Source organism: Lotus japonicus, chromosome 3 (assembly GCF_012489685.1).
Source record: "Lotus japonicus ecotype B-129 chromosome 3, LjGifu_v1.2".
In the NCBI taxonomy this organism is placed as follows: domain Eukaryota; kingdom Viridiplantae; phylum Streptophyta; class Magnoliopsida; order Fabales; family Fabaceae; genus Lotus; species Lotus japonicus.
Genome location: NC_080043.1, coordinates 56,813,601 through 56,829,511, shown reverse-complemented (window position 1 = coordinate 56,829,511; position 15,911 = coordinate 56,813,601). Strand labels below are relative to the sequence as shown.

At 36.7% G+C, this 15,911-nt stretch overlaps 3 protein-coding genes across 3 annotated transcripts; 1 reads left to right on the top strand and 2 right to left on the bottom strand.

Annotated features, from left to right (window-relative positions):
* Positions 1-2,003: 2,003 nt before the first annotated feature.
* LOC130744361 (protein FAR1-RELATED SEQUENCE 6-like) lies at positions 2,004-6,307 on the top strand. The gene is made up of 4 exons (XM_057596554.1): positions 2,004-2,092; positions 4,432-4,525; positions 4,608-4,865; positions 5,687-6,307. Exons 1-4 carry the CDS (start codon positions 2,004-2,006, stop codon positions 6,305-6,307), a joined length of 1,062 nt encoding a protein of 353 aa, XP_057452537.1.
* Positions 6,308-7,628: 1,321 nt separating this feature from the next.
* LOC130749538 (uncharacterized) lies at positions 7,629-8,748 on the bottom strand. Its single transcript, XM_057602913.1, has 2 exons — positions 7,994-8,748; positions 7,629-7,918 (listed from the first exon to the last, which is right to left on the bottom strand). The coding sequence occupies exons 1-2, from the start codon at positions 8,369-8,371 to the stop codon at positions 7,751-7,753; spliced, it is 546 nt and encodes a 181-aa protein (XP_057458896.1). The 5' UTR covers positions 8,372-8,748; the 3' UTR covers positions 7,629-7,750.
* A 2,771-nt stretch (positions 8,749-11,519) lies between these two features.
* Positions 11,520-15,117, bottom strand: LOC130743386 (putative E3 ubiquitin-protein ligase XBAT31). The gene is made up of 8 exons (XM_057595613.1): positions 14,596-15,117; positions 14,402-14,461; positions 14,194-14,265; positions 13,857-13,978; positions 13,625-13,765; positions 13,426-13,533; positions 12,617-12,875; positions 11,520-12,385 (listed from the first exon to the last, which is right to left on the bottom strand). Exons 1-8 carry the CDS (start codon positions 14,773-14,775, stop codon positions 11,987-11,989), a joined length of 1,341 nt encoding a protein of 446 aa, XP_057451596.1. The 5' UTR covers positions 14,776-15,117; the 3' UTR covers positions 11,520-11,986.
* Between the last annotated feature and the right edge of the window lie 794 nt (positions 15,118-15,911).

Below are 15,911 nucleotides of genomic sequence, written 5' to 3'. Positions count from 1 at the left end.
TTAAATAATCAAATAATTGATTAATGTATCAAATACGATAGACATATTCCCCGTGCAACGCGCGGGTAAAAAAACACTAGAATTTCCCCTTCTATATTGATTTATGAAATTTATAAGATTTTGTTTCTCTGATAAATGAGAATCCATTGAGTAAGATGATTTGCATTTAAGTCTGCTCTGAAACCTAAAAGTGGTTGTTGTTTGTATTTGCGTATAATTTTCAATTGTATGTTTTAATTTTAAAGTACTATAATGCTATCTACGTGAGATTTTGTTTTATATAAAAAGTATCATTATACTTTTTTTATACAATCATTATATTCTAAACTAATTAATTGATATTATTTTAATAGAATAAATTTAATATAATTAACTTTAGTATTATTTTCAAAATTTTAAGAGTGTATATTTATATAAGTATATAACTATAATAATTTGATAATAAGAAAAGTAAGAGGAATACAAAATATTAATACATATGTACTATAAAATTATGACATGAATTTATTAGTGCTAACAAATTAGAGTTACGAGATTTCACGGGGAGAAACATTTTACATGAAAATGAAAATTTGTACGAGTTAAAAAAAATGAAATTCATTTTCTATAACTTAAGTGTATTTTTAATAATTTAAAAAATAATTATATATTTATGTATTGTTATATATCTAAAACACAAAAGCATTACCCTTTATGCAACACGAGTATACATCTTCACAAACAAAATTCAGTTATACCTCACATATGCAAAAATTAAAGCTTTTGGTTTATTAACTTCTGTGTTTTTCAAAATTTGTACTCTTTAAATATCTACATCTTTATTATGATTATTCTTACATTCTTAGCATCTTAAATATTTATAATTTAAAATATGAATCGATGTATCAAATACAATAGACATATTCCCCGTGCAACGCGCGGGTAAAAAAGCACTAGTTATTTTAATTTTTTAATTAATTTTTTACAGTATATTCCGTTAAATTTTGGATGGAATTAGACGGAAAACTAAAAGTGCAAACATCATATAACGTGTGGGATGAAAAGTTTTAATTTTGTTAAGGACCAAAATTGCACAAATGATATAAGTCCCGATCAAAAGTGCAGTTAAGCCTTTATCTTACCTTCTACTTTTATTTGCTTGAACGCATTTTCACTTAGTCATTCACAATATCTTTAATATTATTTTAATTTTTTATATAAGTCCAAAGTAACTCTTTAGATATAGCTTTTTTATAAAGTTTATATCTCATCCACTTTCACATTTATCTTTGACATATATTAGAGCTCACTCTTTTGGCTTTTACGTCGTACTAAAGGTGTTAATTTTTTGTTTGGAGAGACAAGTTATTCTTCTCCTTAGTTTTTTGGTATATGATGCTACTTTTTGATTCGAAACTCATACTACTGCTTTTTTCTGAATTTTTTTTGACATTTTGTTGCTAGTCTAACGAGGCGTGTATGTTAGTTATTATCCATTATACTCAATTTACCTATAATAATGTTAGTATATATTAAATTTATTACACAAATTATGCATGTCAAAATAATTGATTTTTCTAAGAAGTCATATACATTTTAACTTGGTCACCCCAAATTAAAATTCTGCCTCTTCCACTACTATGTGGCAAGGAGCAATTGACGAGGAGTTGAATGCTATTGAGAAGAATTAGACATCAGAACTTGTTAAGTGTCTTCATGACAAGAGACTTATAGTTGTGAAGTGGACTTTCAAGCAAAAAGTAAAACTAAAATGGAGAGCTTTCTAAATACAAAGTCGTATTAGTTGTTAAGGAGTTCAAGTGGTAAGAATTATAGGACATAAGAGTTGGGTCACTTTGGTGGATAAAGGGTGAGGGTCCAATGTTCAAAACCTAAGGAGAGACTAATTTACTAACATTAGTAACAACTAACACTTGCCTATAAAAAAAAGATTCTTATGAAAGGCAGGATTAGACAACAAGGAAGCCTTTGCACCGGTTGCAAGGATTGAAAGAATTAGATTAATGGTTTCAATTGCAAGCAACAAAGGTTGGACATTACATCAACTTGATGTAAAGTTTACCTTTCTCAATGGACCACTAGATGAAGATGAGTATGTGTATGAACCCACTAGAACTAAAATTTATAGACATGAAAATAAACTATATTGGCTAAAGAAAACGTACATTATATATGGGTTGAAGCAAGCTCCTTGAACTCGGAAAAATATCAAACCATTAGATGAATTTAGAGAGTTGAGGGATCATCTATTGGTATTGGAAATTTGCAATATAATGTCTTCAATTGCACATTAGTTCGGACGCATCAATCCGCTCCAATGTCATGTGATAGAGGCTTTTTTAACAAAGTTTATCTCTGGAAATAATTTGTACAGTTAGTTTTCGTTAATGATCCATGGATTAAAGTTCAAAACAGACCTTGTCCAACAACAATTACAAACAGGGATCACATTCCTTGTACCGTAGAATGCAATAGAATGCACTGTATAATGCAATAGAACTATAGAATATAGATCCATAAATAATTGTAGAGTATTAGCACAATTTTCACAATATTGAACAAAAACACTCCGATCAATTATCCCGGTTTGTTCAATTTGAATTCCTTCCCCTTTCCCTATTACTTTCTTTTAGTCATCCCTATTTTTTTTTTCAATAGAGAAAGTTTCATTATTGAAAAGGCCAAGCCCAGTACAAGGCTACAAGAGTCAAACAAATTCAGCCTTTTCTACAGAGCCCAAACAATTTTCCAAGCAACACAAGGGACTGCTAGCTGAAATACACATGTAAACTTATAAGAAAGTTCATTACACTTAAGCACATGACTCTTTTATACATCTGAACACGCTAAAGGAGATTAAACAAAACAACTTGCAAGCCCACGCAGCCACCAAGCCCAAAACTCAGCCCAATGAAAGAAATCCATACAAACCCTAGCTTTTGGGGTACAGAGGCGACAACGAAGGGAAAGACAACGGAGGTAGAACAGCGCCGGCTCCACCGCTCAACCCAGAACTTAATCTCCAGCAAACAAAGCGAAGATTTGATATGACAACTTATATGTCGCTTCTTCAAAACCTTGCCGGCTATGACTTTTGTGTTTGCGTTTGTTTTCTTTTTGTTGCCAAAAACTGATGTGCACGTTTTTTTGTTTTGGTCAAAATGTGTATGTTAATGTGACTTTCTAAGCTCAGTGGAAAAGATAGATCACAACTCACACCAGAGGGCTTTTTTCTCTACAGTCCAATACAAACCATTAGATAGGCCAGCCCATTGATCAATGCATTGGGCACAGTTTAGGCTTTAATTCGTTTTGGATTTGGTCTGAGATTTCCACTAGTCATGGAAAAAAGAGGTGATAATTAATTCTTTTTTTTTATGAGGATGGAAAAGAGGCAATGGACATTAATATATAGTATGATACACAAAATATTATCATTTCATATTAATTTACCAAAAAAAAAAATTCATATTAATTTAAAAATTTATTAACTTCGTTCCTTAATATTGTATGTAAATTTACTATAGTATATGTACCAAAAAAAATTTACTATAGTATAAATATTAAAAAATATTTAATGATTGATCCGACAATATATTTTTCACCGATTTAATGATTGGTCTGATTTTTACTTCTGTCACATAAGTTTCAAAAATGTTAGTAATCAAATAGTACTTTTCAAATATCTTTAGCTTATAAAAAAAAAATTTCCAAATATCTTTCCTGAAGTGTACTTTTTGAACATCTTTCGCATTATTATGTTAATTATGTGCAAAATGAAAAGGTACCACGTATTTACTGAAAATGATTCAAATATTATTATGGCAGTGACTATTTGCGCCTCCCCATTTTACTAAGTCCGTCATCTCCTTTTTTTAAAATTCCAACATTGCCCTTAGTAAAAAAAACATAAAAAGGTAATATTTTATTTTTACTTCCCACACACCATCTCCTTCTTCCTCCTCACCCTCCTCCTCACGCTCCTCTTAATCCTCCACTCCCAACTTCTTTTGGGTGATCTCAAGTCAAGAATAGAAGCTTACCCATGTAAGTTTTTACCTTTTTCCGAGCTTTTTTTAGCTTTCATCGCGATTTCGCAACTTTCCGATGTAACTGGTTAGTCTCACACTTAAACATGCGGTAGTGAAACAAATTACACGCTCTCGCTAACATAAGTGCGGAAGTGTGAAATTTATACCTTCCGCTAACTTGTTAGCAGAAGTGAAAAACTTAGTCATTTCAATCGTGTTAAGGTCTGGTACTGCTACCGTAATAAAATTGATTTTCCCGCACTTAAAAGTGCGGAACGTGATGTGTTGGAATAATAGTTCCGCAGTTTAAACTGCGGAAGGCAAATATGTGCTGTCGCATATTAAAGTGCGGACAGAACATAGATTTTTATATTGATTGAGCTTATTTTGTTGATTGCAGCATAATGATACCTGAGATATATGAGGAAGTAAATAGGCCCAATATGGAGATTGTGCCTTCTGTGGATCTTACGGAAGCTTTCACCACTAGCCAAGTAAGTTTTGTTGAATTTAACAAGTTATACACTATGTGTAGGTCATGCGATGTATACTTAATTGAGTTTTTGAATGTTGTAGGCTTTTGAATCCCACAAAGCTCTTGTTAATTGGGCCAAAGCTGTAGGTAAAGAGCATGGCTATGTTATTATTATTCAGAAGTCGGACTATGGATCTGACAAAAGGAGGGTCGTGATGACACTAGGATGTGAGCATGGCGGGAAATATAAACCATCAACATTGGTGTTAAAGCGAAAGCGGACTGGAACTAAGAAGTGTAATTGTCCATTCAAGCTAAGGGCAAGGCGTAGTGATAAAGATAAAATGTGGACTGTGCTTGTGCATAGTGGGATCTGTAACATCCCGATCTGACGACTGGCCTCACGGTAACAACACGAGTCTTTTCAATGCACTTTATCCTCACTCGCGCACTTCCCGGGAAAACTTCCCAGGAGGTCACCCATCACGATATTGCTCCAAGGCAAGCACACTTAACCATGGAGTTCTTATCAGTTGGGCTCCCAAAAAGAAGTTGCAACTTGTTGTTATGGGTAGTACAATCAAATCTTTTATGCCTTCCTCAACTGTATAGTCCATCCCTACACAGTCTCGGAATACCTCTTGTTCGGGTGTGAGATCGGCTCATTCCTGTGACACCCGGGGCTGACGAGGGTGGGGAGTGATCGCCGGTGCAGTGAGGCACGGATAAGGAGCGGCTCCTGCCAAGCCCCCTGTGACACCCGGGGCTGACGAGGGCGGGGAGTGATCGCCGGTGCAGTGAGGCACGGACAATGAGCGGCTCCTGCCAGGCTTCTAGGCGGAGGGTCACAGGAATGAGCCGATCTCACACCCGAACAAGAGGTATTCCGAGACTGTGTAGGGATGGACTATACAGTTGAGGAGGGCATAAATGATTTGATTGTACTACCCATAACAACAAGTTGCAACTTCTTTTCGGGAGCCCAACTGATAAGAACTCCATGGTTAAGTGTGCTTGCCTTGGAGCAATATCGTGATGGGTGACCTCCTGGGAAGTTTTCTCGGGAAGTGCGCGAGTGAGGACAAAGCGCACTGAAAAGACTCGTGTTGTTACCGTGAGGCCAGTCGTCAGATCGGGATGTTACAGGATCCATAATCATGACACTGCTGAGGTTTTTCAGGGTCACTCATATGTTGGCCGTCTAAATCCAGAGGAAAAGGCGATGGTGGGAGAAATGATTGAAGAAAGGGTCAAGGCCAGTGATAGTTTGATTGCTATAAGGAAACCCAACCCAACCAACTTGACTAGAATTAAACAGATTTACAATGAGAAGCAAGCATACAACAGGTCAAAGAGGGGATCGTTGACCGAGATGCAACACTTGATGAAGTTATTGGAAGAAGACAAATACGCACATTGGTCTAGGGTGCAGGATGGTACTGATGTGGTCAGATCTTTGTTTTGGGCACACCCCGATTCTATTCACTTGCTCAATGAGCTTCCTCATGTTGTGATTCTGGATAGTACATACAAGACCAATAGGTACAAGATCCCTTTACTTGAGATGGTGGGGGTTACGTCGACAAATTTGACATACTCCATTGCTTTTGCGTACATGGAGAATGAGCAAAAAAATGAGGTTGTTTGGGCTGTGAATAGATTAAAAGACTTGATCAGTAATGAGGACAATCTGCCGAAGGTCTTTGTTACAGACAAAGACCAAGTTTTGATGGAAGCATTGGAAACTGTTTTCCCGCAGCTCGCTGTCTTCTATGTCAGTTTCATGTACTTAAGAGTGTAACTGGCCAGATGAAGAAACTTGTGAAAGACATTGAGACGCGTGAAGACATTACTGATAGATGGAATCGGTTGATGTATGCTGCCAACGAGGTTGAGTATGATAAAGCTGTGGGTGCTATGTCGAATACCGGTGAGCTCTGGACTTACATTGAGACTAACTGGTTGCCTTTGAGAAGCAAGTTTGTAAAGTTTGAGATTGATACTTGTATGCACATGGGGCGCACGACAACAAACAGGTAATTTGTTGCTATCCTTCATGTTTTTTGACTTCAAATGTGAAATGTTTTCTGTTTTTTGATTTCATGTTTATACCATGCGCAGAGTTGAGGGGGCACATTCAAAGCTGAAGAAACTTATGTTCGACAGTAAGGGTGACTTGGTCACTGCGTAGACTGCGATGAACAAGCTTATTATCATGCAGCATGACAAGATAAAGGAGTCCTTCCAGCTCAGCATATTTGTCACAGAGCATTCCGTGAATGACCCGTTCTATAAGCATTTGCGCGGGTTTGTATCTAGAGCGGCATTGCACATTATTGTCAATAAAGATCATTTCGTTGGGGTAAATCCTTATACTTTATCCTTCATACGTATATGTAAAACCTTATACTTTATGCTTATACTCTTCTTTGTTTGTAGGTTACTCTTCGTCAAGGGCATCCAATGCCGACCACAGCTCACTTGTGGGCATACAACTGTCACCCGGAAGCAAAAAAATGGGAAGAGCCTTACACGCAGCTTATCTGAAACAAAAAAATGGTGGATGTACTGATATTATTGACCTTAGTGATGATTAATTATGTTGGATCATTAAGTTGTTTTGTAACGAATTGCTTGTAATTTATATGCGTGTAATGGATGATTACTTTGAACTTTATAGCTGTCTCATTAAATAGCTTGTGATGCCTCTGGATTAGACTGTGCATGCCTCTGTAGTAACTGCGAGGAAATTTAACCTGTCCGCACTTATAACTGCGGTAGGTTCATAAAATATATACTTTCCGCAGTTATAAGTGCGGTAGGTTATGAGGCATCTCGAAGAGGTTACTGTAAGCCTCTGTAATAGCGTCAATTTCCCGCAGTTATAACTGCAGATGTGTTAAAAATTTCAACCTCTCTGCAGTTATAAGTGCAGAGGTGATTTCTTGGCAGAAAAACATTTGGAATTATTCATATAACATGAATGTATACTTATATACTTATAATGCGAAAGTATGATGCTAAACAAATTATCCAACAAAACATAACAAAAGATCCGAAATTATCCAACAAACACACATAGTTGCATTATCCAACAAAACATAACAAAAGATCAGAAATTATCCAACAACATTAAACAACATTATCCAACAACATAAATGATCCGAACTCATACAAACAAACATTAATAAATATAAAAGTACAAAGGTCCCTAAATCTAACGCCCAGCATTTGAAGGCCCAGCTCACGAGTCCCCTCCCCTGATCTTTCTTCCCCTCCCGTGCACTGCTCCCTCGATGATGGTATGCATATTGTGCATCGCATCCCACATCGGTGAACCTTGTGGGGGCGATCCAACTGTCGTCGGATCAACCGCAATGCCAGAGTACAACGCAAGCTCCGCAAACTGGCTCTGAAATGACAATATATAAGGTCAATATACACATAATCGTAATGTAAGCCACATAGCGAAAACAAGTGTCAGTACCTCTAGAAATGCGAAGCGGTCGACTTTGTACTCATTTGGGACCATGTAAGGGTGTGAGACCTTGATATACCAAGGAGTGTATTCACCAGTGGTCTGAAAAGGGAAAGCAGCTTCTTCCGACAGATGGAAAATGTGATCATTCCAGTGCGCAAATCGACGATCACACTCCCGGCACGTAACTGACGATGGTGGGGGATCTGGCACATACTGGATCCTGACAAACTGCCTGATGACTCGATCTGGGAGGTATGGGAATATCATCCCGGCATGCCTGATAAATCCCCTATACAAGGCAACCTGAGGGAAGGGCCAGTGAGCATAATGCTCTACATAAGGTCTCCAAATCACAGAACTGGCCGGAAACGTGTCCAGGTTCATCCTCTTCTGCGCAACCTCAGTAGTCCCTTGAAGCGCCTCCCAAGATAGTGCAACGGGCCTGTCTGGCGTGTAGGCAGGGTTGTCCCTGCGCTCAAACAAGGATCCGAGAAAGTGGGCAAACACCCATGACTGCAAAAGAGAAAATGCCAAAGTATGATGCTAATTATTAAAAAACAATGACAACAAACGTTTTAACCATAATCTCATCATCCTGCTGATCCTGTATAGCAGGCTCTTGTTCAGCATTCCTACCCCTTCCTCTACCCCTTCCTCTATTAGCCTCTTCTGACCATTTGCGGTTAGAAGCATGAGTGGCGCTACGATCCCGTGGAGCAGTAGGTTCAGCAGAAGGACCAACAACACATGCAGTTTTCCTAGGAGGCCTGAAAATTAAAAATACAAAAATTTATACTCATACACAACAATTTATTAACATAAACAACAGTTTATTAACATAAACAACAGTTTGTTAACATAAACAACAGTTTATTAACATAAAAAAGAATTTATAAACATTCAGAGATAATTCAGAGAGAATTAAAAAAATTTGACCATCCGCAGGCTAACCGCACTTAAACATGCGGTAGTCATAAAACCTGTCCGCAGTTTAGATTGCGGGCAAGTCACAAAACATCCTCCCATGACAGAATCAAATCGAGGGACTGAATGAAGACACAAAATACAACCTAAGCCTCAAAAACTTGTAAGAAATAACTTACATTGTTGTTCTTCTTGTGGGTTATGGGTTGTTGTTGTATTTTGTGGGTTTCTCCTTCTTGACTTGGTCTCCTTCTTCCTCTTCTACTTCAACTTCTTCTTCTTACTGGTTGTCCTCCTTTCTCTTCCTCTTCTTGACTTGGTTGTGAGTTAGTGTGGGTTTGAGATACTTGATTTTGTGAGGGTTGAAAATTTTGAAATTGGGTTGGAGAGGAAGAGGGGTTATACGGTTGAAAGAGGGGGGAGGGTTTGTAGGGAAAGATAAGGTAGTTTTTTTTTTTTTAAATTTAAATTACTGAAGGGTATTTTGGTCTTTTTTCAATTTTGAGGAAGGCGCACTTAGTAAAATAAAAGGCGCAAATAGTCACTGCCTATTATTATTGGTCATCGTACGAGACACGTTATATGAGATCCTTATCCGGATTCATGTGAATTTGCAACCACATTGATTGGATCCAAATGTAAAGATTACGAGATTCTTAACTAATTTCCAATTTGATGTACATAGCAAAGGCCCCATGTGAGGGCTGAAATTGACCCATTCTTTTAGATATTTTTAGTTTGCAACAGCAACTTCTTGTCGGCAGCAGACACCATTGCTAATAGTCTAATTCTAATACTCTTGTAAATATCAACGACAATATTTCCTGTGTTGTTATTTTAATTTTTCACATATTTTATAAAATGGTTGTTATTTTATAATTTCAAAAAATTTATCAGATCTTATTTTCTCTATACTCTGATTTAATATTATATCTCTTACCTATCACCTTTAATTCTCACCAATTTATTTTCAAAGATACTTTTAAGTAAAAGTGAAAAATAAGAGCTTTTAGGAAGAAAAAATTTGGTTTCTCAGTTTTTTATTTATTTTTTAAACTTAGAAACTACTTTTAATTTAAAAGTTGTCTGTTTAGTTATAAATTCGCAACACTGGGAGGTGGTCGTGGCAGTAGCAACAATGTTGGAAGTGAATGGTTGTGGTGGAGGTGATGTAGAAGTGGTGATGGTAGTGGAGAGTAGTGATAGCAATGATGGTGTTGGTGGCAATGGAGATGGTGGCAGTGGTGGTGACAATGATCGTGGTGGTGGTGGAGGTGATAATAGATGTGTGGTGGTGGAGGAGGATGGAGGGCGGCGATAGTAGTGGAAGTGATGGTGGTGGTGGCAATGAAGGATGTGGTGGTGGTGGTGGTGGCGGCGACGACAATGGAGGTGGTGGTGGTGGACGGCTAAGGTGAAGGTGACGGTAGAAGTGGTGGTGGTGGTGGAGGTCGGGTAGAGGTGAGGTCTCTACAGCTTATTTGAAAAAAACTCCATCATTTAACTTTTTTATTGAAAAGTCACTTTTTTATATTTTATTTATAAATAAATATGTAGCTTATTTTTTAAGAGCTTATTATCAAGTGTGTTTGGCCCAACTTTTCTTAAAAATAATTTAAAAATAAAAAATAAGTTGGGTCAAATACTACTTAATTATCGTTCTCTCTCTTTTTAATAAAAGTTAACTTTACATATGGGCGATTTAGACAAAATTCATATCAATTAATAAACTCTTAAATAATGTATATTACCTTAAATAACAACCATTTGTTTCTGCTACTAATGTGCGACTAATAATGGTTAAAAATCTTCACAAATGTCTTATAAATATCCAGCAATCTGAATGTCGATGGATAGTGAAACTTATTTGCATCTGTTAAGTATCGTAATCAACATGATGAGAGTGGTTTATAATATCTCTCTAATTTGGACTTCCGTGGGGATCTTGGCCATCTAACTATAATCGATTGGGAGTTGGAAGGTAGCAATCACAGAAGTAGAACAGGTCAAACCCGTCTACATCAGCTTATGGAGAAAGGACAGCTAGACTATACACCTATCATCTTGTTTGATATGGTTTTCTCTTATTGCTTTTCTGCTATGTGTCTCTTTCCTTGTTTCCAGTTTTTGGTGCTAAAACTTTTCTACAAGATCTCGTTCGATCAATTATTTAAAGAGATAATTCCTTTTATCAATATATAATTTCCCAAAATTTCCACTTTGAAAAGTTATTGATAGGAAAACATGCATACTTATGTATATAAAATAAGAAGTAGAACTTCAATCACGTTTCAGTTTTCCATTTACCTCGCAAATAGAAAAAAATGCACGTTTTAATGCACTAATGAAGAAGTAAAACTTTACTTTGTTAACTTCACACGAATATTGACAAATATCTAAACATATAGCTTTAGGCTTAGGTTATCCCTTGGCACTATGTGTAAACAAATTGACGTTAGCAAATACTTCATGGTAAAAAATGAACAAAGTTCTATTGAATCAACGTAAAAATTTATTACATTTAACTGATATCCAAACAAAATCGTGCATCAGTGTCCAAGGATCATCTTGAGTGCGCATAATAAACTACCAAGGAGACATGACCATATGACAAGCAACAGCAAGCCCTGTCTTTCGCTTTTGTATTTATTGCTCACATCGTATATCAGTACAAAGTTACAAACAAATAAACCAGATGCAAATAATTAAGCAATACATTTTTCCCATGACATTGACTTATGCACATTAGAGAGAAATTATTCCTCACTTTACTAACTTACGTACAAGAATATTTATTATTGAGGGTTGCCCAAAATCATCTACACATGAGGTGATGCTAGCTTCTTCAATCTCAAGTAATAATAATATGCTACAACAACATCGCAACATCCCCTCCTCTTTTCACCCCACCAACACTTGAACTTCACTTCAACTTGATCCCTTTGCTTATTTCTCAAAATTACACAATATTCCTATTCCTCCACTTTTTAACTTTGATTTTGCCTTGGCCATTAAGCACTTACTTACCGTGCTTTACCAACATGGAATCATTGATTAACAAGCAGGATTAATCCATCACTCTAATTTATCCACCCACTCTGCAGCAATCCTTCCAGAGCTTCGGCCGCCCAATTTCCCGAATGTTAATCCCTTGAAGCTGCTACTACCACCACAGTCATTCATGTTTCTCGGTTTCCTTGACTTGCTAATCTTGGAACAATTCATCATATCAACGTTATTATCTTGATCACCTTCATCATAATAAGCGCTTTCTACCTTCACAACCACCAGTCTCGCTATGGCGCTTCGGCAAAATGGACAAACTGGGGGGTTAATACACGCAGTGGCAGGGTTAGGCTTGTTGTGGCAACATAGGGCTAGTGTGCATTGTGCACACATTTGGTGACCACAGCTCTGAACTTCAATTGTGCAAACTTGCTCAAAGCAGATGCAGCACAATTCAGACTCACTAATCTGCATAATGTGACACCCAACAATAAACAATGAGTTTACTAATTTCAATAGCACTAAATTCGGAATATAAACTCAATATGAGGTTTAAAATGTTGTAGCATTTCAAATTGATTCAACTTCAGAATTCCAACTATAACTCTACTGAATTCTAAGGTATTTAAATGCCCTGATTCAATTGAATTACAAAACACAAGAAGTTGGTGTATTTAAATGTAGAGGGTGTTAGATTACCTCAGAGATATTGTCATCTACCCCATCAGAATGTGATGGAGATGGAAGAGTGTAAGCACTCCCTTTCAATATGTTTTTCTCCCTTTCTTTGTTTGAGTCCATTAGGGCCTGTTCTAATAAAGCTTTGGCTTCCAGATTAAGCTCACTAATGAACTTCAATGGAGATGGCCAGACAAGAGGCTCTGCCGACGCAGGGTTTAGCAAGGACACACATGCTGCTCCATGTTTGTGTTTCAGAGCAACCATATACGGTATCCGCCTGCATAAAAACGCCAAATAGCATGAAGACAACCTCAGGGATTGTGAGAATTGATGACGGGGAAATGTAGCCTGGTTAAATACTATGAATCCATTTCACTAACAGATGGCCAAATTGTGACATGAGGTAAGTTGCTCCCAAAAGTTGAGAAATTACAACAGGTAAATGCCAGAAAAGAGAGGACATTAGTACAGGAGGAGGGCCCCTCAAAACAAGTGATGTAATCATGATTAATCAGAAAAAAGATTTTCCTAATTACTTCAAAAAATTGTAATATTTCAATTGCATATTAGTTTAGATCAGCTTCTCTTTCCTCATAATGAATTTTAACACCCAAAAGCTACTCACATAAGTTTACCCTGGAACTAGTTTTAGCCTCAAAATCAATTGTAAAATGATTTCCAAACATTGACTAAGATAACTAACCAATATGTAACAAAATTAGCCACATAAATTAAGATGGAATGTGTATAGATATGTAATTTAAGTCCCAAACCCAATGAGCCCTTATCAAAATGGCAAGAATCTGTGTTGAGAAATAAAAACATACCCAGATGCATCGCGTTGAAGACGATCCGCACCCCATGCCAACAGTTCACGAATGCAATCCAGAGATCCTCCTCTAGCAGCTAGATGAAGGGGAGTGCTCCCAGGACACCTGCAAATAGCAATTGATTAATCCACAAAACGGAAGAAAAAAAACACCTCAGATTGAAGCCAATCACCAGAGAACTTTGACAGATCAATACCCATATCCACCGGTTGCAGCACAAACAAGAGCTCCACTGTCCAGTAAAATATGCACACATTCTGGCCGTCTTTGGCGAGCTGCCAAATGTAAAGGCGTTGCGCCCTTTCCATCTCTAATATTCACAAACCGAACAAATCCCCTGCAATGAATCCAAAAATATTAAAAACAACAACAACAAAAATACCAGTAATTGGAGAGAAATTGATATTAAAACAGAAAAAAGGACAAACCAAGAAACAGCCACCGAACTAGATTTAGCGGCAGAGAGAATTGCCTTGAGGCAAGAAGAATGGCCATAGTAGGCTGCATAATGTAAGCAGGTTCTTCCGTTTAGGGTATCAAACATCAACACCTGAGAATTGCATACATCAGTTTCCTAAATTCATCAATAATTAACTGCATGTTTGAAAATTCTTATATAATTGATAATGAACCGAAAACCAATTATGTGTACAAATTTATGCAAGTAGCTTCCGGTGACAAAATTGATTATGAGAAAATTGAAGTTGATCCAAACATGTTATTAAAGGGTGGCAACTCAGAATGAGACTGCAATGAAAACATTACATTAGCACCCGCTTCAAGGAGCTTCTCCACACAGGCAACCCTTCCGTGCATTGCTGCCAACATAAGCGGAGTCTGAAAGATTCACAAAACGCAATGAATGAAGGGTAAGCGAATATAGCATTCTAGAAATGGAAAGAACAAAAAAAAAAAGCAAAATGACACGCGCTATAAAAACAATGCAAAATGGAGAAACATAGCTACAATTTACCTGCTTCTGGCGATTCAAAATATCTGGGTTAACAGATCCATCTAAAAGCCTTGAAAGAATCTGCAAACAGAAACAAATGTGAAATGGGTAAATGGGTATCCAATTGTGAAACTGAATCAGCGTGAACTGAACGCATCAGGGAGTGAAAGCTGGAGAGTTTTCACAACAAAACGAATTAATGGGAAAAAGGGTACCTCGATCTGGCCATTGGCAGCAGCAATATGAAGAGCAGAGTGGCGATCATAGAGAGTGGTTTGGTGGAAGAGAGTTGGGTCTTGTTCCAAGAGAGCTGTAACAATTTGAAGGTCACCTTGTTGCACAGCAGTGAAGAGACCATGGTCATGGTTGCCTCTGCAACTGAGACCCTGACCCATTATGGTGGTGGTGGTGGTGGTGGTGGTGGTGGGAGAGGTGAAGTGGTTTGTTGAACTTCACCTCTCTGCTTTTGGCTGCGCCACCAGGTTTGGTGTCTTCGATTGGTGAGTGAGTGTTATTGGCTTATGATTTATAAATATATAAGATTTTTGTGTTTTTAAGAAATGGAATTGGAAATTGTAACTGTGTGTTGTGTTTTGTGAGAGAAGATTGAATTGATTAATAGGAAAGGAATCAAGTGAAGAGTGAGGGGTAGAGATGGTAGCTCACCGTGTCAGTGAATAGCAGTTTACTCAGAATGACTTCAAAAAGAGAATGACTTCGGGCAGCAATTAGATGAATTAGATTCCACCTAAAGATTGGTTTCTCTGCCCCCATATATATTTAACATATAAGTAATGATGAATACAAAGTTTACATTCACATATTTTTTTTTCTATTTCTCGACATTTCTTGTTACATTATAAATTAGAGATTAATTTCTATGCACCGACGGTGTAAATAAGTTTTACACCATCATTTAATCACATCTCTCCATTTTGTTAGCTCATAATTAATTTTAAATTTAATAATATATAAAATAGAAAATGGAATGTTATGATTGAATGATGGTATAAAACTTTTTACACCGTCGGTGCATAGAAATTAATCTCTATAAATTATATCACTCATTTTTCTTTTGTCTTCTCATTATCTAAGGTGAAAGTGAAAATGAGATGTTAAGACAATATTATTCTATTAACACTTGAATAAAGATATGATAAAAATAAAACGGATAAATGTGTAATAAGTGATGTAATTAGAAAAATAGTAATGATAGATTTATACTCCTACACCATTTTAATATCACTTTTTATGTGTTTTCTGCTTATCTAAAAAAAAACTTTTTATGTGTTTCTATCTTCTATTTCAATCATATGATTTATTAAATATCTTATTTTCTCTCTCTTTTCTTCGTATCTCCTTCTTCTTTTCACTCCATCTACAATTTTAGGGGAATGTGGATAAAGCTTTTGTTCGGGAAAAAAATTAGCAAGAAAAGGTGAGTGAAAGTGGTATGGAAGACAATATATATAAACATATTAAAACTGTTAACACTTGCGATTATGTTATTAATATGCGAGGTTATCATATG